Genomic DNA, 22,019 nt, shown 5'->3' on the forward strand with positions numbered 1-22,019 from the left:
ACACACACACACACACACACACACACACACACACACACACACACACAGAGTACGGCTGTGGCACTCAAACATCCACAAGTACACGAGTACACAGACCTAAAGAGCTTCTTCCATGACCCAGTGACCAGCTCTAATAACAACCACTGTGCTACTCTACTTCTTACTTACACTTTGCAAGTTTAAATACTTTTGGTGTTTAACACCTCTGTGATTCCACCACAGATCCACATTAATTGTTTGCTCTAACAAATACACACTGGTGCTGTAAACACATGTGTGGCACAAACCTCTTGATCCCTTGGAAAGTACTGCTGGCCATGTCAATAATGCCTCCTGTAGGTCTGGCTACTGCGCCAACCAGACCTTTCCCAATACCTTTAAAAAAGCCTGCTGCACCCTCCTTCTGGGCTCCTGCAAAAGAAACAACGCATCATCACATTTGTGAAAACCGATAAAAACCAGAGCTGGTACGCTGTTCCACAAACGTGACAGAATGCACAGTTATATAGTACCAATATTTAGACTTTATGCCACTATTTCGGCCTTTCATATTTCGTATCAGCATGTGCCAAACGTTATCACTTAAATCTGTATGAGGGTCCAAATCAGCATACCTTTAATAGGTTTGGTAACAATCCCTGTGATCCCACTGACAAAACCCTGAAAAGAGAATGCAACAATATTAACAAGTAGCAGCAATTCATTCAGTCATTACGGCAGACTTCCTGTTGGCAGACCCTCTTTCAGGCCAGTGGCAAAGCTACATTATTATTATTTCTGGTTAATCTATTAAATGACAATTGCAACAGAAAGGTAATTACTTTAAATTCGTGCACTTAAAAACATGTGTCAAAAGGTATATTTTCTGCTAATTAACACAAGTTTGAGTACGTACAGACACTAATCCCTTTCCGCCCCTGGTCAGCCCCTCTCTCAGGCTGGTGGGTTGCTTGTTCATCGTCTCTCGTCTCTTCTGCTGGAATTCCTCGTCCATCGTTATGGCAGCAACACCCTTCGCCATGGCTCCTGTGATCCTAGAGGCGGCACCTGCTATACCCCCTGGATGGCACATACGAGACTGTAAAGTTACTTCATTCTTTAATATCTCCTTTTTCTTCTTTAAAGTCTTTGGTGAGAGAACCCGTGCTCTTCTCTGCCGCTTCATCTTCTGTCCATACGGCAGGCAAAAGGTAATTTAAATTTGTGTAGCGCATTTCATTACAAGAAAACTGGATGTGCTTATTAAATAAAACACAAAAGAGAAAAGAACAAACACTGAAACACCACCCACCCTCCAAAAAGACATCCTGCAGACACACACAATAACTAATCATCAGAAAAGGGTTTACTTTTGAATGTAGATCTAGTTGTATGAGATTCAGGCCTTATATTTGCTGGAATAACAATGTTATGAATATGGCATTTATCGTTAAAAGGAGCAATAACGTGTTAATGTATTTGTATGCCACAGAGATATTAGTCACGTTTCTCCTCACGGGATCTGACATCTTTTTTTAAAGATAGTATTTTAAGCCCTGTACTTACCGACAGCTCCTCCCACCAGAGCCTTCACCCCAAGAGCCATTCCTTCAACGAACTCCTCGGGCCCCTGGATGGCTCCCTGGGACACAACAGATAACAGTTCAACAGGAAGAAGACATAAAGACACTCTGTACCGTCTGTACTGTTGGGGCTTTAGGCAGGCACACGTCAACCTAGTGCTGATATGTCTCCACATAACACATCTTGAATATTCCATTGGTTTTTAATAGCTATTCACAATCTCTGGAGTCCTACAATAAATTCATACTCAAGATAGAGTATGATGTAAATGTTCACCCTAAATAATGAGCGCAATGTTGTTGTTTTTTAATGCCACACCATTGATTGATTGTTAGCACTCATCAGTACTTTTATTACATTCCTACCTGATAAGGCTCATAGAAGAATGCTTCCACTCCCTCCGACAGTCCTCTAATCAGTCCATAAGGATTTCCAAGCACATCCAGGCCCAGCACCAGCACATACATCTGTTTGATAGCCTGAAATAAAAGTAAATATGAATTACACATGAACAATCTTCCGCAGTTTCTGAGTAACCGTGGCTTTGCCATTGTGCACGTTACCTGCTTGGAATAATGCCTGATGACCTGCCATTGGAGCTGCTGGGTGGTACAAAACTGGAAGGTCAACTCGAAGTAGGCCAGCCTGAAACCAAGGACAGGATCGGTGAGGTAGCAGGGATTTACCCAATAAGAAATGAATGCTACTGTGTGTGATTTATGCGTCGTCTATCTGGGCCGTCACATGCGTTCGTACTTAAAGACGACATCCTGCACATCAGTGAGCGTGGCGCCGATGCTCTTCAGCAGCAGGTTGAGGGACTGGACGGGAATGAGTTCTTTATCTCGCTTCTCCTTCAGGCCGTCGTCTCCTCCCGTACTCAGAGAGAAACTCAGATGAAGCTGCAACATAAAACAACATGACTGAGCGTGGCTGTTTGTGGTGTTAAAACTCACAACAGAAATGTGCTTTGCAGCTGCGTCTAGATTCTGATGCTGATTTATTCATGTTTTTTTCCTTTTCAACACTAAACACGTTGATTTTCAGCACTTGTGTTGTTGTTGCAGAGATGTTGGACATAATTAAGAAATGTGATGCTTAGTATTTGTTCATCATTTCATTGATATAACATTACCTAAATACACACTGTAGTGTACGAACCTTGATGGGGGAAATGTGGAAGTACTCATAGAGGCTGATAGGAGAGGTGTCAGCAGCAGAGGCATGGTTTAGTTCTGTCTTTATGTATTCTATGTCCTTCTCAAACAGTTCCACCTGAAGAAACAGCCACAGAAGCACAAAAGTCAGAATGGACGACTCCTCAAGTCGATCAAGATTATATTAAGTACCACAGATTATGAACAAATCACAGGGTATGTCACAGTAACCGTGTTTGGATACGCGAGTATCTGACCTCCTGTTCTGAGCTCATGATGCTGGCATTCTCAGGTGTGAACAGCTCCAGGATGGCGTACAGGAAGCCCAGATCGAGCTTCAGGTCCATCTCTTGAATCAACACCTTAAAGTACCTGAGGAAGACAGACACTCCCGTGACCACTTTGCAGGAAAACTCAGAGTACTGTTGAACATATACAGGAATGTGGCTACATTTTAAAGGATTTTAAATATAAAATGGTTTTCAGGGCAATATGATTGCAGGGATTATATCAGAAACAAAGTATACATTACAATCAATTACCAGATGGACAACAGAGCACAAATACAGTACAGCGCATTACAACTAACAAAAACAGTGGTGGGGCACTGGAGGAAGTGACAGTAAAGTGAGAGAAGAATCAAAAGAAAAACAGTTACTTGATGCGAGAGATGTCGGAGTGTCCTGCTGTTCTGGTGACGATGCTGATGTCAGTTAGAGGTTTGGGTTCTGTAGGAACAAGAAAAAAAAAAAAAAAATCGTATTCCAGAATGAAACACGACATATAAACCGAAAATAATGTTGACTTAAACATGACACACAGAGTGGATTAACAGACCTGCATCCATGGTGATAGATTTTGGCAGTTTTACAGGGTAAAACACATAGGGGAAGATGGCTCCTGGCAGCTGATTCTGGATCTGTAGATAGAAAGCATGTATACCTAAAGCTAGTAAACAGAAGAAAGTGAACTAAGGACTCAAGTGGCATTCATGGACAAATGCTGAGGAAGGAAATTGGGTGACTTTTAATACTGCAACACAGACATAGATATACTGGATCTTTGAGGAATTTGTGTATATTTGACTTCTTTTCACCTGAATGCGGTGGATTTGGACACGGTAGGCACTCTGTCGTGGCGATACGCTGTACTCCACCTTCACCCCAGGCAGGAAGTGCCTCCTGAGAGGAGCATCACAGGGCTGCAGCATCCTCATGTCCATGCCATTGGGAGTAAAGGACACCTGGAGGACAATTAGAAACACCACACAATTGAATTAATAGATCTGTAACTAATGATTTCGTGTTTACTTTTTCAAATTTGATCAAACGCTTCTTGCCAGTTCATCTCAGAATATCAGAATATACAGTATTTAGTCTCGAACCTGGAAGCTGTTTTCCAGGTCGACGATGGCGTGGTCTACGGGTCCAGATTCAGCGTACGCTTTGAAGCTTCTCTCCAGCATCTCAGCTTCTTTAGAGCTCAGAGTCTTCCACCGACTCTTCTTCTTTGGCTTTAATTCCCACACCACATCAGAGCTGTGACAAGAAAGGAGAAACAAGGGATTGTCAAATCACTGCCTGGTATTTAACAGCAGGATTAAACAGGAGTGGCCTGGCATCATGCGAATACTTATGCTTCTTACTGCAGTATTCAGATAACACGATTTATAGGTAAACGGCTCGGTTGCTACTATGTTATTCTACAAGAAGAAACATTTAACACAGCACCCTCTTCTCATATAAGTGCATCTTCAATTTATCCGACGTTGAGGGAATGTTAACTTTTTAATTTTGCTGACTTTGTCTCTCACTCACTGATGTGATGTGTAAGGAACAGTAACTGCATCTAGTTTGTATAAAATTAAGATCATCAAGCAGGCACACAAAACACAAATAAGATTTCAATTTGGTCAACAATTCTATTTCGTCTGAGCCTCGAAAGTATCTGATGCCGGATGTTTTTGGACAATCTCAACTGCATATCAGAGAACAGTATGTTGCCTTGTAATACTATTCACACACAACATCACTATCTATGCCACAACTCATACACATTTTGATGTATTAAATCGGCAGTGAGCCATGGTCATATAACATGAACCTGGCCATGTTTTCTGCTTTTTATTACATGTGTGTGTATGTGTACACATGTGTATGTTGTGCTGGTCGGCTACCTTGTGATCCCAATAAAAGAGACCTCCTGGCCGCTGCTGTTGTTGACCAGAGACACACCCACGTTCTGTAGTGAGAGGATGATTTCCTGTTCGGCCAGCTGCGCCTTCTCGCTCTCACAGAGTATCTTGTAGATACGTCGCTCCTCGGTGAACAGCACGACGCGCTGGAGCCCTTTAGATAGACAAAAAAACAAAAGCGTAGTAGTAAGCAGATTCCTAAAGCTGGTTGAAGTTACGCGATTCATTATTTAATTCATCAAGAAAAAACAAGAGCTTAGACCTGAATCCTGTGAACAATGTGTCACCTCAATGTCTATTTGTTTTGTATATTTTGACAGTTCTAGCCAACGTGCACATGGCAACATGCACCGACCATAAACAGGATATTGTGAGGATTGTTTGAAGTGAAAACAAGACCGTGTAAAGCAAACCTACAGAATGCATTTAAGTGGTCTGGGTATTGTTTTTCAAGCTCCTTGTGCTTTACCTTCATAAAAGGAGATGACAAACAGTTTTCCCTCACTGTTCATGTCCTCACGCAGGTCCTGAAGACAGAGACAAACACGCATACCGTTTAAACAAACATAATAATGTCTCCTCTAACAATTGTGTTGACATCTAAAACACCACGACAGTTAAACTGTGCTTACGTTTAATATTATTACATGCAAAAGATTATTATTTGGCCCTAAAAGAAGCAGAAACATGGATGAACTAGACCAACTCTGAGGTGTCTGAGTAAGCCAACATAATGTATAACTATTGTGTTATTCCTCAACCACAGAAAGGATTGTGTCTCAGGCACAGTACCTCCTCAGTCTTCAGCTTCCCACTGTAAGTACCACACTTCCAGCAAAGCTCTCGGGACCCGGTGGGTTCAGTCCAGGTGTAGTGCACAGCTTTCCCAGCCTCCAGCTCCTCCTGCTCCGCCTCCTTCTTCTGAGAGCTGCACACACATGAAACACACACACGCACAGAGTATATATCAGTAACATTCCTCATCACTGCTAAAAGAAATAATCAGGAAACAATATTCCACTGATTTGAGATGACAGGAAGCAAATAATGCAAGAAGACGCTGCAGTAAAACGGAAGACAATATAACAGAGCCCAGCAACCAAGAATATATACCGCCACGACAACCATCCAATCCAAAGTACCTGTTCGACAGAATACACAAACAATTCCCATCAACCGACAAGAAGAGGACAGAACGACGGCCACTGGAGAGAGAAGGTTTAAATGTGCATGTTCACTCTGATACAGAGCTCGATTCGGACGAGACAAAGCAGACATAAGAAAATGAAATAAGCCATAAATCTGCAGATGGAGAATCAGAGAATACTAGTCAAGCAACAGAAACTACTGGAAGAAGCAGGAGGTGTGATTCCACTGGCAGAATCCCATCCTGTCAGCAGCAAGTAAAGATGATTTAGCACTTGATAGGAGAGCAAAGGAACATAGTAATACATGTGTAAATGGGTTTAGATGTCTAACCTGCTCCTTCTACTGAACCAATGGTCCTCAATCAGTGTAAAATCCCAGCAGAGCATAAACATTTCTTAAGTATATTGCCAGCACAATAATGTCTTGTGATATAATATTTTAACAAATCTTATTTCTCATTGGTGAGGAGCAGATTACACAGACAAACCTGAATCCATTTTCTTCCACTAATCTTTACCTGCACTCTTGATCTGACCACACTCTGCACTTAAGTGTGATGTCACATTGAAGTGAATAATGTTACACCAATTCAGATTTACATTGCAGTATTTGTGTGTTTTGTGCCCTCTTGCCTGCCCCCGAAAATTGTTGAAGAGGTATTTGCATCTTTCTTGATTTTTGGATGTGTTTTCTTGCCATACTTAATTGTTCCTCTTCTCCCTCCCACATTTGGCTTTAGCTATCCGTTAAAACTAGCTATCTAAGGCCGTTCTTTATCTGAGTTCAGTGTGTCAGAAGAGTTTTCCCTTTTCATATTTTTCTACCTGTCCTCCCTTGACAAGGAGCGGTCGAGTAGCTCGTCAGCCACCCACGAGGATTCTGTCCAGGCGCTGCATGACCCACAACACAAAAACATTAATTGCTAACAGCAAAAAACAAACACGGTTAGTTATCATTAACTTAACTGTTTAAGGCTGCTGCAACAAGAGGAAAGAGTATCGTCATTCAGAAACATGCAAAAAACAAATCAATGAACAGTAAATGTAAACATTGTGCATGAAGAAATGTTCCTTTGTGGGTGAAATCTAAACCTGATGTTTACAAAGGTAGTAATATGAAAAACACAGAGGCTGAATGAATAGGCATGGCACAGCTGGCACAACATCCTACTATGATCTTTGAGAGATTTTCTCTTTACACTTGAGGCATCGTCTCATCTTAAGGCGAGAGCGCCACATCCGCAACTTAACTGGAAGGAAACTCGGAGTACCATGAAAGCACATTTGCAGACAACACTTACAACAAAGAAGCACTGACATATTATGAAATAAAGCAGTGGGAGATGTTATGCACCCGTCACTGTAAATAACAAGTATACTAAGCAAATCGATTTTCTAACAAAGGTTTGTTTAAGTCTTGAATTTATCTTCACCAACATAAAGTATTTAGTGCCAGTCCATCTTCAGCACATACTTGAAATGCATCTCACTCACTCTTCTCCTTCCTCTCTCCTGCATCTCAATCACTTCTTTATTGAGCCCCCCACCTAACTTGAATTCTTCATATCTGTGATTGATTAAGACCCGCTGTGTCACATGTTTGATGACAAGCTTAATCTATCATGTTTAATATCTAACTTATATCCTTTTTCCTCCCCAGTCTGAGCCGATTCACAAATACATGCTACCCAGTAAGTATTTAGTTTCAACACAACACCGTCCTAACGGTGCTCCTCCTGATCTCTCACCTCTGATGGAAGTGCAGAGTCTGGTCATTTGTGTGGTTGATAATGAGGAAAGGGGCGGCACCGTCGTGGTACTCAGAGAATCGGATTGTGGCCGAGTGCTCTGACAAGTTCACATCTACAGCCATCCCACCCACCTGCAGAAGAAAAACAACGGTCTACATGCTGGTATATAGTATAAAGGTTTCCTAAACGCTCTGGAGGCCAATGAGAGTACATTTGATCAGCACTAGACATAATTAAACATCTCTTAATATAGTGCATCTAGGAATTAATCATTTAACATGAAGCGACTACACGTATCTTTGTTTGCACTTACAGAATTGTCCAGATGCAGCAATAAGCAGTTTTCTGGTCGTGTGAAGTCAATAGTCCGAGGAGGCAACAAACAGCCTTCTACTTTGATCTTCAGCTGCTTGGTGTCATTCCCAGGCCAGAAGGGAATGGCTGACTAAATGTGGAATAAAACAAAACATTCAATAACAATGTACAGTATGGGTTTCATCTGAAAATGTTAAAAAGTAAGTCCTTCAGTATTTGAAAATCCCAACAAGTACATCTGTAATAGTAACGTATTTTCCTAATCCAGACATTGTGAATTTCAGCAGAATCCTAGAGTGAACCACATGTGCAGGGAAACACAGATGCAAACAACAATGGGTTGGGCTTTGACCTGTCCTGGCTGAGCCTCTGTCCAGTTGTCCTTCTCCTCTTCACATATGAAGACGCTGTGCTTGGTTCTGTTGACCAGCATGTAAAACGGCACGAAGGTCACGATGCGGGTCAGACTGAAACTGCTTGCGTCAATCTTCACACCAACCTGATATCAGACAGATGTTGCACACATACAAACATGACGATTATCTTCAATAACCAAACCTGCCTACTTTACATACTAAAGTCATCTAAAATCATACACATGTATGTGTGAATATCAGCCAAAGAAGCAAAATCTCACCAAGTAATCTCTATATCGGCCTTTGCATTTGACATCTCCGTAGCTACCAACTGTATCCAGGGAGAAATCATCAGAGAGTTCACTTTCTGAGATCATAAGACGGACCTGAGCGATGAAAAGAAAGGCATCAAAATCTATACACGAAGAAATGACAGCCAGAGGTTATGGATCGGCTCAATGTTCCTTAGAATGAAAGGTTGTCCATGGCTAACTTACTTAGTTTCCTAGTTTAATGATAGTGATAGCATTTATTTGGCTAATTCATTAAATGCTTTAATTGAAAACAAAAAATGTCTCCAGTTTCCCTTTGATGTTCCTCTCCAGTGACGCTTTAAATGCAGAGGAATTTCTTTCACACTTATGTTAAGACAAATATATATTTGTGAATGTTATTGTAATGTCGGAGATATGGAGGTATCATTTCTCAATTCTCACCATAAAGCTGCATAATTAGTATAATGAACTAAATAAAAAAAAAATCCAGATAAAACATCAAATCAACTCTCTTCTTCTAATTGACTTTGAAACCCTCTCACACCTTATTGTTTTTCAGGAAGTAACGAGGCTTGAAGGAGAAGAGCAAAGGCATGTCGTAGTCCAGGGCGTGTTTACGGTGGATATCATCAGCCTTGTACTGCAGCAACCTGCCCGTCTTGTTCACCATCCAATATGGTGAGTGGATGGCAACCACCGTTTGCCCCAGGTCATATTTGACATGCACGGCTATATCCAACTCGGGCCTCTTGCTCTCCGTCCCTTCACCGTCGTCTTCGTCACTCTCTCGCAGCGACTGGAACACTATGAAGGTGATCTCTTCCTTGTCACTGTGAAAACTGTATGACAGGATAATTTGTTTATTTCAATAAGAATGTTATTGCAGAATGCGTTATTTTAGATTCACCCTTCATATAATAAAGATGTTTAATAAATATACATCTCTTCCTCTGGCACAATGGACAAATATACTCACAAAGTGTAGACATCAAGAACACAATGACAACGGGAAAGCAAAACATCAAAACAATGAATCAAACGGAAGTCAAACCTGTACTCAGCAGACCAGTCCTGAGCCAAGTAGTTCAGTAGGCAGAGATCGAGTCTTGATTGGTCGATGACTGCAGTGTGAAGCTGGGCTGAGTGTCCTGCGTCCAAAGTGGCCTCAGGGGCAGAGACTCCGCTGTCCTGTTGAGCAGCAGGCAGAGAGGGACATCGAGTTCAAAAGCAAGATAATTGGCCAATAAAGCACAGCATCAAATAAGATCAATTGTGTAAAAATAAAAATAAAAAATGGACTGTACAGGTGGGGAAATGTCCAGGTTTGGTCCTTTTCAGTGGTGACAACCAGATACATCGTACCTTCAGTTGGTAAGAGATGGGGTAAGGCAGCAGGTTGCGTAGCAGGATGGAAGGCCACAGGTGAAGCACAAAGGGAACATCAAAGTTCTCCCCAACACCTCCGGTGTGTTTGAATGTCACATCATCTCTTAATGGCACCATGTTGACCATCAGTACGCCACCCTGATCTCCACGTCGACTGCAGGTCTGCTGGAGGCGTGTCTCAGGCTGCTCGTTGCTGAATTCTTCATAGCTGAAACCCTCCGAGCACTCAAACTGCTCACCCTGATCGTCAGTATCGTCCTCAGTTACCGGCTGGAGGCTCAGTTCAGACCTGAGGGGGGCAGCAGAGACCACGTGTGTGTGAAGGAGTGTGTACTATGTGCCTCTCTTAGTCATGCTCTCCCTTTGTTGTCTTGTGCAGAGAGAAAATGAGACAAAACAAAAGAGACTTTATGAATCTGTGCAGGATTGTTCATGTGTTTTCCCTCACCTATACGAGTCCAGAGGCACACAGAACTCTTCAGTAGGGAGAGCTGTACCCAGACATGTTGATCCTTCCAAAACTTTGAATGGGATTGAGAAATGATTGATGATCTGCAGGACATGAGAAAAAAAATTTAAACATTTTTGAGTGATCTGCAAGACACTTGATATACAGTTATTGCAATACATATTTAATTAGCTTAAATGATGAAGTTCCCTAAAGAATGTACCTTGAAGGGAAAGTGTAATTTTGTCATGAAATATTTTAAAATAAAGGATAAAAATGACTAAACTTGTACAACAGGATAAGTGTAGTACCTGGAAAGGGGAGCGGATCTTGATGTACTTGCTGCCCTCCACAGAGTAAATCTGACAGACCAGGAAACGAGTTACTCCCGAGTCCTTGTGCATTACATTGTACATTCCTCCGCCCACCTTGATCAGGGGGATCACACCGGCTGAGGTGTGGCCCATCGGAGCTGGAGAGAGCAGAGGAAGTAAGAGCAGTTCATTTAACCTGAAAGTATTATATTTTGACATTTTTCTGGGATAGTTTTTTGATGATATAGTTTGATGCAAAAATAAATACAGGAGAGGGAGAGGGGATTGATGACGACACTTGTCAGAGACGATAATCACCAGTTTATTTCTTCTATAAATACACACAAAATCAATTAGGTCATAATTTAAAAATAAAATCACCGTTTATCCTTTACATTTTGTGCTTTAACTTCATTGTTAGGTTAAGTTGACTGCCCAGTTTTAACATTGTTTGTATCAGTGTGTCCTGATCTAAAGACAGATAAACACAAAGTGAGTGTACTGTAGGCTTTGTGTAAAACTAAACACTGTTGGCAGTAATGTGTATTGGTGATATTGCAACAACTAACGATTCACTGTTGCACATGTGCACATACATAATGGTGTATACAGGTCAACTTACTAGGCTCTATGTAGTAGTCCTTTCCACTCAAGGAGATCATGGCTGAGAACTGGTCAGAGTCTGCTTTGGTGGAATAGTCCATCCCGACGGTTACTCCGTCCTGCAGCTTCACAGAGCCGTTGGTGCTCTGCTGGCCGATGGGACAAAACATCTCACTGTGGCGGACGGACACTGGCAGGCCGAGGCGGTTTTTCACTATAAACGGAGCTTCATCCTTCTGGAAAGAGTCCGCTGTCTGTTTGGCAGCCTCTGCAAACGCCTGGGGAGAGGCAGGAACAGAAACATTATAGATGACCACCTGTTCTTAGACTTCCTGTTAAAATGTTTACAGCTCTTCTCTTACCGTGCCCAGGTTACTAAGCATGGCCAGGCCACACTTGGAGAGGGTGATGTTGAGCTGGTCATTACTGCTGATGACGATGACCGTCTTATAGTCTGGGACATGGTAATCCACTTCATCTGACAAACCTGTGTAAATCACTGACTTCTTCTTCATCTGATTATAGGATAGAGAAAAGTTATATGCATGCATGTCTGAGTATATACAGTATGAATACAGTATGTGTGTTTATTTATATCAGTACCTTCAGTTCCAGTCTCCATGATCGAAAGCCATCTCTTGTCTCATCTTCTAAGGGCTCCAGCAGCGGTTCCCACACTCCCATCATCTCATTGTAATAGTGAACCTAAAAGTAAAACGCAATACAAAACACAAGAAAATCTCAGTAACCTCTCCGAGCACATGAGCACCATAGCAAGTGGTAATATGTTTGAGGTATTGTGTTAGATTACCATCAATAGGTCTATGTAAAGCATAAAGAATAGATAATCTTAAAGGGTATTGTGCATTCCTCATATTTGAGTGGACCAAACAATATCAAAAGCAAAGAAAACTGCAAAAGTCAAACATAGTTCTAGGGCAATTTTACAGTGACATGTTAATGTAAGAATTAGAATAAGGTCCTAGGATCAAGTTAAGGAAATAAATACAGTGCGCATGTGCTATACCTCCAGGTTCAGCTCGCTGTGTAAGTTAATGAGTGTGGACCAGTTTTTGACATCTCCATGGAAGGAGGACTTGGCCAGAAGCATGGGGATAGTGCGGTGTCCCACTCCAGCCTCCAGAGTCAGACAGACAGATTTGATGGTCACCTGCAGAGATGGACAGCCAATGAAATGACACAAAATGCTCTTATACATCAAACCTGTAGTCTGTGTATAGACTGAAATCCTGCAAAAAAGATCATAGGTTTGCAGTATAAACATGGCCACATACCTGTAATGACTCTCCCTGTGGTATCAGTGGGGGCTGTGACTCTGGGTCTTCATCCCCCTCCTCTTCTAGGAACCAAAGTTTGAGCTCCTTCCAGCCCCGTTTCTCCCACAGGTCCACGGGAACAGGACTATCCAGCTCCTCAGGGGTCTCCGCTGTGGGAGTCAGTGCAGACTGGATGGTCATCACCGTGTTGATGATTATTGGAGATACCTAGGTAGAGAGTCAGGTCGCAGAGACACAACTGTTTTATACCAAGTTCACAGTTCATAGTTACATTTTAAAGTTTCTAAGTATACACAATAGTAAGCTTTCATTGCTTTAAAATTTTGCATTCACTTGATGCTATAATTTCCTTTGACGGCGGCTGATACACATCTATATGACAGAAGCTGACATGCGTTGCCTAGATGTCACAATTATTAGAAAACATGCCCCTCTGATAAGCTCTATGCTTCTCATAAAACAATACTGACCAGTGAGAGAACTCCTACATGAAGGGTGTCATGATCATCATTTTCTGTATATGTAAGATGGTGTACCCAGAAATACTGACTGACTCTATTGCTCTTTTAATTGGATATATGCATACCAGTACATTAAAAAAAAAAAAGAGTTGATCTCCCATTAAGGAAAGGATCAATTCACTGCATGGACATTAACACAGACATGAGCTGAGAAGGAATCGTGACAAGGAAACGTTTGGCCCATTTATTCTCTGTGTGGGTTTCTCCTCACGACAAACTGTAGGGGGCAGAGTATCTAAAGCTCACATCTAAAGCATGGTTTCAGCATCGTTTCTGTCCATTCACGATGTTAGAAAATCAGATGGGCAGAAACAGGGGGAAAAAAAAAACGTGAAGGAGCGTGTCTGAGGGTGTGACATCACTTGCGGATGCATCAAGTATAAATCAAGCTTTACACTACAGTTTAAAAGGTAAAACAGGCCATTAGTTGCTAATAGCAAAGCATTTATTATCATTGACGTCTAGATGGAACAACTTAATCCCTGGAAAAACTTTTAACATTTGTATTGGAAGAAAATGCCTTTCATAGATGAAATTCCTGGATTCAGATTGTGTAACGATGATTAAACAAAAAACTACCTTCAATGTGAGAGCGTTGATGGAGACCTCCATAGCCTGAGGGGAGGTTGGGGACTGAGTGCTCTGGAAGAACACCTGACACGGCTGCAGCACTGTGGTCACATTTTTTTTCCTCTTCTCTCTTAAGAAGGGACAGGCCACTACCTACAATAACAGCAACAATTCAAAGAAACTTGTTTAATTTTTGCATGCAAGACATCTTTTTCATTATTTAAACAATCTGTTTTTTCAGGGTGGCATTACAATGACGATACAAACCTTGAGGTCCTTGATAACAGCAGTCATCTGTGATCCCTCTGCACCACTTTTCATCACTAGTTCACACTGCGTGGTCATCACCAGGGCCGGGGCGTCAGCACGCGTCAAGTCAGCCACAAACACAATCTCCGGGTTACGCACCAGAACATTCATCTCCGTCTTTGACACCACAGCTGGAGCTACAGCTGACCGCGACAGAGAGTCAGAGGAAAACATCAGTTCAGGTCGTAAGGCAACAGGGTACAAATAACGTCAGATTAATTCCATTCTTTATAACTTACAGTTAGTATATGACCCATTATGTTACCACACACACAAAATACATGATCCAAAAGAGAAACGGTCATAATTTGTTCCACATGCCCTCCTCCCCCCCTGGCTGTGTCTGATTAAGAGAAATTGCAGATGGTTTTATTTTGCTGAATCAAAAATCCCTTTAAATTGATATGGTTAACTCACTGGACTCTTTAGATGTGGTAGAGGAGTTAATGTTCCTTTTCTCTCCCGCTCCACTACTGCTCTTGGTTGGAGTTTTTTGATCAAAACCCTGCTGGGTGGCCTTGAGAAAGATATCTGCCACCGTGAGAAGGAACTCCATGCTGGCACACAGGTACACATCCTGCACCACGGTGTCCAAAGTGGTGCCATCACGGCCCTGACGGTAGTTCACCTCCACCATCATGTTCTGTTCTGCACCAGGACGCATTGCAATCATCCTGGAGAAGACAAAGGAAAGGGGTTAAAGATATTATTACTGGATGGATGTGGAGGAGTGGACAGAGTGAGAGTATAAATGATGGTCAGACACAAAGAAGTACATAAAAGAAGGACTGAGAGAGTAAAGAATGAGTAGTGATTACAATATTATCTCCAGCAGAGGAACAGATAAATACAACATTAAATGTAATTTGCCCTACATGCTATTTTTAGGCATGAAAATGACGTGTTAGTTTTCTACATCTACCAGTCTGTCAGTAAGATCACACTCACACTATATGACAGAAGTGTTATAAAGCATCTGAGGACAGACAACAAGAATATGTCATCATTAAGCTCAGGTATATTGTAATGGAAGAAAGCATACTGTACACTTTTGGCGTGTAAAATTTGAATTAAACAAATATTTGATGTCAGCTTGAGTTGTGTATATATACTGATAAACATGTGCATGAGAGTGTGTGTGCGCGTCCCGAGTACCTCGGGGTGACCATCTGGATTCTGGTTCTCTTGTCATCTAGAAGGCAGGCCGCCAGTCGGACTGAGGCCTTCATGGAGCTGTCGGAGAACATGTGGACGGAGGTGGAGATGGTGCCCAGAGTAAACTCTGCCAACTTCAGCTGCTCATCGTGGGAATCCAACCGCTGGATCTAGATAATGACATACACACCGTGTTAGACTGTTTTGTAAAATGATGACAGACAGGTTTTATTTCACACATCATTCGTGTCTGTGTGCGTATGTATATGCATTACCTCACTCCCATTAGGGCTGTACAAGACGAGTGTCATTGAGTCAAACTTGAAGTCTACTTTGAGAGTGTTCTTCAACTTGCTGCTTTTGTGGGGCTCCACAACAGCAGCCGTCACTACTGTGTTACCTACAAGGTTACACAGCACAAACCACGTTAGAAAGGTTCATTAGTTCTTGGTTAAAATGATTAAAAAAAATTTCCATTGAAAGATTTCATAAGCTTTCTAGGATTTAGTTCACTTATCAAGCTCTAAGCTAGTCAATTTTAAGATTGTGCCTTATTTTTAGAACTACTTTACACACATGAACATAAACAAGCATAACCACAACGCCTTACTGCTGGCCGGTCCAGTGGTTCCAGATCCCTGGGACTCTTTGTTAGATACAGAGTCAGAGGAACGATCAGTGGTGGGTGGAGGAGCTGGAGGGGGAAGAGCATCAGAACTCTCCGACAGGTTCTCACTAAGAGTCCTCAGGACCACCGTCATGTCATCCTGGCTGAGGATCAGCTGTTGGGAGCAGAAACAGGATTTGATAATAAGATGCCAGGGATTTAGATTTTCACCATAAACCTTTAACTTATCTTGGAATCAGATATTTTAAAAAAACAACAAAGTCATAATACAGTATATCCTAATCTATAGGCCTAATTTATTAATCCAATTTTCAAAATGCACAAATAAAAATCTACGTAGTGTATAAGAAACACTACATTTGCTGTAAACTAGTAACTCCTTCCCATGCAACCATACAGCACTACTTACACTCATGGGCTTAAGATGAGCAGTGATCTCTATGTCAGGTATGCTGTGGTACCAGTTGGACGAAAGATTTCTTTGGATTTCCAAATCCAGGCAGACTGGCATCAACAGCTGGGTCTCTCCCTGAAAACCTTCATCTACGTATGTGGTCCTGGAAAAAGCAACAACACACAAGTAATGAGAGAAGTTATCCCGAGAACATGATATTTCTTTTACTTTTAAAAAAATCTTCTTTCAGCAAATGGTAATTTAATCATAATTTATTCAGATGACTGGTCTCTGACCTGTACATCCTGAGGTCAGTCAGTCTCACAATCATTTGATCCACAACAGGCGGGATCTTTGCATCACTTTTAAAGGGCTGCTTGGCAAAGCGGTTCTTGACAGACAGCAGACCAAGGTCAGCTACAATGACATTCGAGGAAGAGGAGGACTGGGGCAGGAAGATGATGGGTGCTTTGAAGTCGACGTTCAGAGCGATCCGAGTGCTCCGCTCGGCCAGCTCCTTCACACCTGATGCTGCCTTTCCTGCAGCCTGGACTGTCACCTCAGCCAGGGCCTCTTTAGCCTTCTGGAAGTTATTGACGAAAGCCTGGGAGCATAAAAAGGGGATGGACAATAAAAGAATGTGGGAGAGAAATTAAAAGAAGTTTGGGTTGGAATGCAGAAATAATTGGGTACAAGGAAAAATTAACACAGTATTATATGCATCATTAGTTTTAAGTGAGTTAGAAAGTTCTTATTGCATAATTATCTTACAAAAGAAATCTTGAGACTCATATTAATGAAATAATTATCCTGGCAAATACATAAATCTGAAAGTGGGGTCCTGCCATCGGTATCCCACACATATTAACTGATTGGGACAAGACCAACTGTTCAAAGTCTTGGATTGTTTGCCAAACCCCGTGCCCCTTGATCGCTATCTTTGGTGTGTCTCCTGTTGAAGGTAGGTTTACCAAATACCAGGCTGACTTTGTCATATTTGCATCGTATATTGTTACATTGGAAGGGTATAACCCTCCTGGCACAACTTCTTGGTTAAAAGATTGAATGACTTTCCTCCACATAGAAAGAAAATTAAGCACACAGTCAGAAGATCTGTTAAAAGGTTTCACAGAACTTGGGACCCCTTACTCTCCTATATTAACTCCTTAACTAAGTATTTGTTTTGTTTTGCTTCATCTGTCAAGCAAGGAAGTGTATTCTCCTCCCGGGACATGTGGGAGGGTGGGAAAGAGGGCGGATTATTCTGGGATGATGAGTGCATTTTGTGCCGTCTGTTTCTATGGTTGTTTATGAGTTGAAACCGTTAAAAAATGTCAGAAAAATGACAGACTTCTTATTCACAGTTAGTATCTGTACTGTCTGTATCAAGTCTGTTGCATAAGCACATTTATATATTAAAAAAGGCTTGAATTGTTCCAGGGATATGTGATACTTACCAGCATGGAGGAGACAAACTTGTTGAGGAAGATGACCTGGATGCATCCCACAGTCAGCGTGACAGAGGTGTCAACTTTAGACATGTCCAGATAGGCATCTCCCTCTGTTGCGGCTGTATAGTTTACCATGTGGAAATCAAACACTTCCTTATCTGCGATAGACACAGCCTAAGAAATAAATGAGACAAGGAGAATTAAAGAGCTATTGGCAAACACAAATTATTATTATTCTTATCCTGAGTGACTTGTGCTCGGTGCTCAACATTTATGAATGCCAGAAACAAGTCGTTAAAAGCACGGGAAGTGACAAAGTATACATGTAGACTTAAATACATAGAATTGAATTATTATAGAACAAAAAGACAAGTTAAGAGCACATTAAGTTCATTGATAGATTAGCATATAGCATTCACATTTTGAAGAAAGACCACTTGCTGATTGTACCTTCTTGTAAAGCGCATCTTTGTCACAGTCTAGGATCACAATGTTCTTCAGGTTTGCCAGAACCTCCATCTCCTTTTTCCTCATCAGAACCTCAGAAACCAGACCTGGATGGTTGAGAAAGAGAGAGAAAGCATTTATTTTGCATTTCCCCATTAATGGCATACTTTCATGCAATGCATGCATGGAGGACCAAATCAGAAATGTTGCATTACAAGACAAATTGAGCAAGAGATGTCACTCACAACCCTTACACACCTTCGATACGAATCTCTGAGATCCTGGTTTTCTGTCCTCGAATAAAAACCTTCAGACAGCGGAGATCAGCTCTGATATGCAGATTTACCATATTGGCAAACTTTGAACTCTTTGTGCCTATGAGAAAAAAGTGCAGAGAAAGAAAAGGTGAGTAATGCAAGACGACCACAGGCGAATGATGGCTTTGCAATGTAAGGTTGAATGAAACTCTGAAAGGGTTTAGTAGAACAGATTACTTTTTTTCCTGGTTACAGTAGCTTCCTCCTTCTTCTCTCCCTCCCTCTCCACTTCAGCCTCCTCCTCCTCCAGGATGGTGGGCAGCTCTTCCTGCCCTCCCTCCTTCTTAGTGGATGGAGGAAGGAGGTTGTTGAGGAAGTTCATGGTGTTAAGTAGAGCCTCCGTGTGGAGATGGACATCCAGGGAGGAGACGGCCACCTGATGGGGAATGCATTGTCAAAAACTAAATTAGTGGAGAAGAACAATAATATGGCATCTTTGCTTTTTGTTTTGCATCAAGTACCATTGTTTTTGTTCTTATAATGGCTTGTATTTACACTGTCATGAAAATACAGATATTTAAAATGTACTTTGCTTTATCTTCCACCATCGAATACTTGATAGGGAAACCTTCTACAAATGTATTCCAATACAGCAGATATAATAATATAGAAGCATCTACATTTGAATTACTAGTGAATTAACATTTTCCTCACCTTAATGAATTGCTCTGTATTGCTGTGTTGAGACTTGAACTCCGGGCCATTCTTATCAGCCTAGAAAAGACATACAATCCTCAATCAGAAAGCCATTTGCAAAATAATCATTCAGGATACTGACAGATCTGAAAGTTTCAACATATACTATCACACATACTTTAATATACTCCAGGGTAAGAAGGTCCACTTCCGTGTTGTCTAGAGTGGTGATCAGCTGAACCTGCTTCTCTTCGGAATCTATACGAGGTTGAGATAAATAAAACATGACTGCTGTCGATACTGGTCTGACTTTTTTTTCACAAATGCTTATTAGAATGTTTGTAATCACCAAATGTTAGTCAAATTGAGTTATGAATAATGTCTCAAGAACTGCAAGCATCTACTGACCCATGTATTCAGGGCACTTGAGGCAGATCTCCTTTAGGTAGGTGTAAGATGTCATGTCAAAGGTGCGTAGGTTCAGTTCAGTGCCCAGAGCTTCTATGTCCAAGTGGAGCACTGTGACCTCCTGATCCCCGGACAGACGACACAACTGAACAGAAAACTAGATGAACGAAGAGGACATAGAGAAAGAGAACATACAGAGGGACAAAGGGAAAAACAGATTACAATAATGGAAAGACAGTTAGAGAAATGAAACGGCATCAGAGACTCGGCTTGTCCCCTATTTCAACAAGACCTCTCTGTACCTCGCTGATTTCAAACTTCATGGTGAATTCTGTCATGTTCTTCTGAGCTTCTGACCCTTTTATTTTGTAGCTCAGCGGCATGGGATTATCTGGGAAGAATGACGCCTGATCGCCAATGGGAGAGCTGGGAGCATCGTAGAACAAGTCTTCCGCTGACCCTAAGAGGTGACAGAAATACACACGATGACCCATCTGTTATACTGTCGTGTTACAGCGTGTTACAAGGTATACAGCATGATGATTATGCATGTGTGGCTGTGCGATGGGTGCAGAGAGAGGAGGATATGGCTAGAGAATGTGCAGCGAGTCTTACCCAATGAGGTGACGCTGATGGTCTCACATGACTCAAACATGAGAGAGGAGCGCTGGTCAGCTAAGTTCAGAGGTCTTCTGGGAGTGAGCTGTGGGGTGAAGGACTGCTTCGGCTGAGGAGGAAACAACACCAAAACATGAGATGTATCAGCAAGAAAAGTTAAATCTGTTATAATTAAAGTACATTGTACTCATCAATTGATAAATTGACTTATTTCTCCATTCTCTAATCTCTACTAACAACAACAACAGCAAACTGTAGAAGAAACTGCAGGAAAAATATTCTCGCTGGATTTTGGTTATTTAGTTTTATTTCCTCTCGGTCATTTATCCGATCCAAACAAAACGTGAACATTATGAACCATCCTGCTGGTCTTACCTTTGCAGTGGAGGATGAAGCACCGCCGTGTGCAGCAGGTCTGCTCTCAGGCAGCGGGATACTTTCTACCAGCTGCTGAACATTTCGGAATTTCACATCAGAAATACGAAGAGAGAGCAGGGGGAGCTGTCCGGACATCTTATACCTGGAACACATGTGCAAAAATGGGAACACAATAGACACACACCCAAACATATGACCTTTAACTTTAGTGTGCATCGCATCTTACATCCTGACAACATGGAATACTAAATAACAAGATGTATGGGGTTTAAAAAAACAACAAACTTACTTTGCCATGCGGGAGTCTTTGATGACCATCGCTCTGCTGAAAACCATTTTTAGATCTACTGGCTCTAGAATGTGGAGCGGTGACTGTCTTTGCTTACGGGCCATTTTCCAGTCGCCATCTATCACACAAAGTAAAAGTTTTACATTTATTTTTATTCCACACACACGAAGACACAAAAAAACATCTTAAAAGCTTTGAGAAAATATATTTTCGATATCTATGTATTATTTCTAAGACAAAGTATCGCTGATAAGGCTACAAGACTTACCCAGTTTTCTCTCTATAAATGATGTTGTACTGTATAATGTATTGCAGTATCTCAAAAGTGTGCGTACCTGGCTTGCTATAAAGAAACTGCAGGCTGCTAAGCTGTATGTCAAAGCTGTCGTATGCTCTGGACATGATGTCCTCAATGTTACTGGAGTAAGCTGACAGCTGAGGCAGGTGCTTCTTGCTTTGACTGGACATCTGAAAAGACAACAAAATTAAAATGTTAAAACTTTGTAACTCTAAAGCCTTCAAATCAAGCCTTTGGACAACAACTCAAAAGGCTCATTTACTTATACTACATGGCCTAAAGTAGGATTTTGACACAATTTGTGTCAAGATTTGTACTCTCTGACCTTAAAATGCCCAAGGTCCAACAGCAGGATGTTCTGAGTGCCGTCGAAAAATCCAGTCTGAGGAATGATGACATAGGAGGCCATCAGGTTCACCTTCAGATCGAGCACCTTCTGCGTTTCGATCACATACATTAAACCTATAAAAAAAGTAATTTATTCATCAATCGCAGCCAAAACAGACAAACAAAACAATAGATCAGCTTTGTTCTCTAATACAGAAGACCTTAATGATGTGAGGATTCCTATTATCTAATTAATGATGATGATGGAAAAGAAAGCTTGATAAAGTTCAGCATCATGTTTGTAATAAGCAAATTATGATCATAGATCTATCATAAGCACTGATTTAGTTATTGGATGAATTTAGTTCATGAATTACATGTCTGGAATTACATGAGCTGCAGTGAATAATGCCATCGTAAGAGACAAAATGAGCTTCAAACTTCAGCAAACAATCTCAGGGAACA

At 41.5% G+C, this 22,019-nt stretch overlaps 1 protein-coding gene across 2 annotated transcripts in view; it reads right to left on the minus strand.

The window, feature by feature from the left end:
* The window catches only part of vps13a (vacuolar protein sorting 13 homolog A), a 34,729-nt gene that overhangs the window by 3,829 nt on the left and 8,881 nt on the right, over positions 1 to 22,019 (minus strand). The window contains exons 20-71 of one of the 2 annotated variants that reach the window (XM_031856696.1): positions 21,553 to 21,689; positions 21,265 to 21,397; positions 20,930 to 21,047; positions 20,638 to 20,782; positions 20,260 to 20,371; positions 19,947 to 20,104; positions 19,645 to 19,801; positions 19,415 to 19,494; positions 19,255 to 19,314; positions 18,778 to 18,976; positions 18,542 to 18,658; positions 18,287 to 18,390; positions 17,843 to 18,010; positions 16,682 to 16,989; positions 16,401 to 16,548; positions 15,974 to 16,145; positions 15,639 to 15,763; positions 15,364 to 15,533; positions 14,626 to 14,882; positions 14,167 to 14,351; positions 13,909 to 14,052; positions 12,806 to 13,015; positions 12,538 to 12,681; positions 12,114 to 12,215; positions 11,873 to 12,025; positions 11,530 to 11,788; positions 10,905 to 11,065; positions 10,594 to 10,697; positions 10,122 to 10,434; positions 9,811 to 9,947; positions 9,304 to 9,598; positions 8,766 to 8,870; positions 8,481 to 8,627; positions 8,127 to 8,258; positions 7,811 to 7,944; positions 6,888 to 6,953; positions 5,707 to 5,842; positions 5,384 to 5,441; positions 4,897 to 5,068; positions 4,105 to 4,258; positions 3,817 to 3,963; positions 3,558 to 3,639; positions 3,379 to 3,448; positions 2,978 to 3,092; positions 2,725 to 2,838; positions 2,320 to 2,465; positions 2,127 to 2,208; positions 1,929 to 2,042; positions 1,546 to 1,621; positions 896 to 1,059; positions 615 to 660; positions 288 to 411 (exon numbers count right to left, since the gene is read on the minus strand). In XM_031856696.1, the coding sequence (XP_031712556.1) occupies positions 288 to 411; positions 615 to 660; positions 896 to 1,059; positions 1,546 to 1,621; positions 1,929 to 2,042; positions 2,127 to 2,208; positions 2,320 to 2,465; positions 2,725 to 2,838; positions 2,978 to 3,092; positions 3,379 to 3,448; positions 3,558 to 3,639; positions 3,817 to 3,963; positions 4,105 to 4,258; positions 4,897 to 5,068; positions 5,384 to 5,441; positions 5,707 to 5,842; positions 6,888 to 6,953; positions 7,811 to 7,944; positions 8,127 to 8,258; positions 8,481 to 8,627; positions 8,766 to 8,870; positions 9,304 to 9,598; positions 9,811 to 9,947; positions 10,122 to 10,434; positions 10,594 to 10,697; positions 10,905 to 11,065; positions 11,530 to 11,788; positions 11,873 to 12,025; positions 12,114 to 12,215; positions 12,538 to 12,681; positions 12,806 to 13,015; positions 13,909 to 14,052; positions 14,167 to 14,351; positions 14,626 to 14,882; positions 15,364 to 15,533; positions 15,639 to 15,763; positions 15,974 to 16,145; positions 16,401 to 16,548; positions 16,682 to 16,989; positions 17,843 to 18,010; positions 18,287 to 18,390; positions 18,542 to 18,658; positions 18,778 to 18,976; positions 19,255 to 19,314; positions 19,415 to 19,494; positions 19,645 to 19,801; positions 19,947 to 20,104; positions 20,260 to 20,371; positions 20,638 to 20,782; positions 20,930 to 21,047; positions 21,265 to 21,397; positions 21,553 to 21,689 (7,459 nt within the window). The remainder of the gene's footprint in view (positions 1 to 287; positions 412 to 614; positions 661 to 895; positions 1,060 to 1,545; positions 1,622 to 1,928; positions 2,043 to 2,126; positions 2,209 to 2,319; positions 2,466 to 2,724; positions 2,839 to 2,977; positions 3,093 to 3,378; positions 3,449 to 3,557; positions 3,640 to 3,816; positions 3,964 to 4,104; positions 4,259 to 4,896; positions 5,069 to 5,383; positions 5,442 to 5,706; positions 5,843 to 6,887; positions 6,954 to 7,810; positions 7,945 to 8,126; positions 8,259 to 8,480; positions 8,628 to 8,765; positions 8,871 to 9,303; positions 9,599 to 9,810; positions 9,948 to 10,121; positions 10,435 to 10,593; positions 10,698 to 10,904; positions 11,066 to 11,529; positions 11,789 to 11,872; positions 12,026 to 12,113; positions 12,216 to 12,537; positions 12,682 to 12,805; positions 13,016 to 13,908; positions 14,053 to 14,166; positions 14,352 to 14,625; positions 14,883 to 15,363; positions 15,534 to 15,638; positions 15,764 to 15,973; positions 16,146 to 16,400; positions 16,549 to 16,681; positions 16,990 to 17,842; positions 18,011 to 18,286; positions 18,391 to 18,541; positions 18,659 to 18,777; positions 18,977 to 19,254; positions 19,315 to 19,414; positions 19,495 to 19,644; positions 19,802 to 19,946; positions 20,105 to 20,259; positions 20,372 to 20,637; positions 20,783 to 20,929; positions 21,048 to 21,264; positions 21,398 to 21,552; positions 21,690 to 22,019) is intronic. The other variant, XM_031856697.1, reaches the window with a different exon arrangement.

The sequence above is a fragment of the Anarrhichthys ocellatus genome, unplaced genomic scaffold, assembly GCF_004355925.1.
Source record: "Anarrhichthys ocellatus isolate YVR2014 unplaced genomic scaffold, GSC_Weel_1.0 scaffold17, whole genome shotgun sequence".
NCBI classification, from domain to species: domain Eukaryota; kingdom Metazoa; phylum Chordata; class Actinopteri; order Perciformes; family Anarhichadidae; genus Anarrhichthys; species Anarrhichthys ocellatus.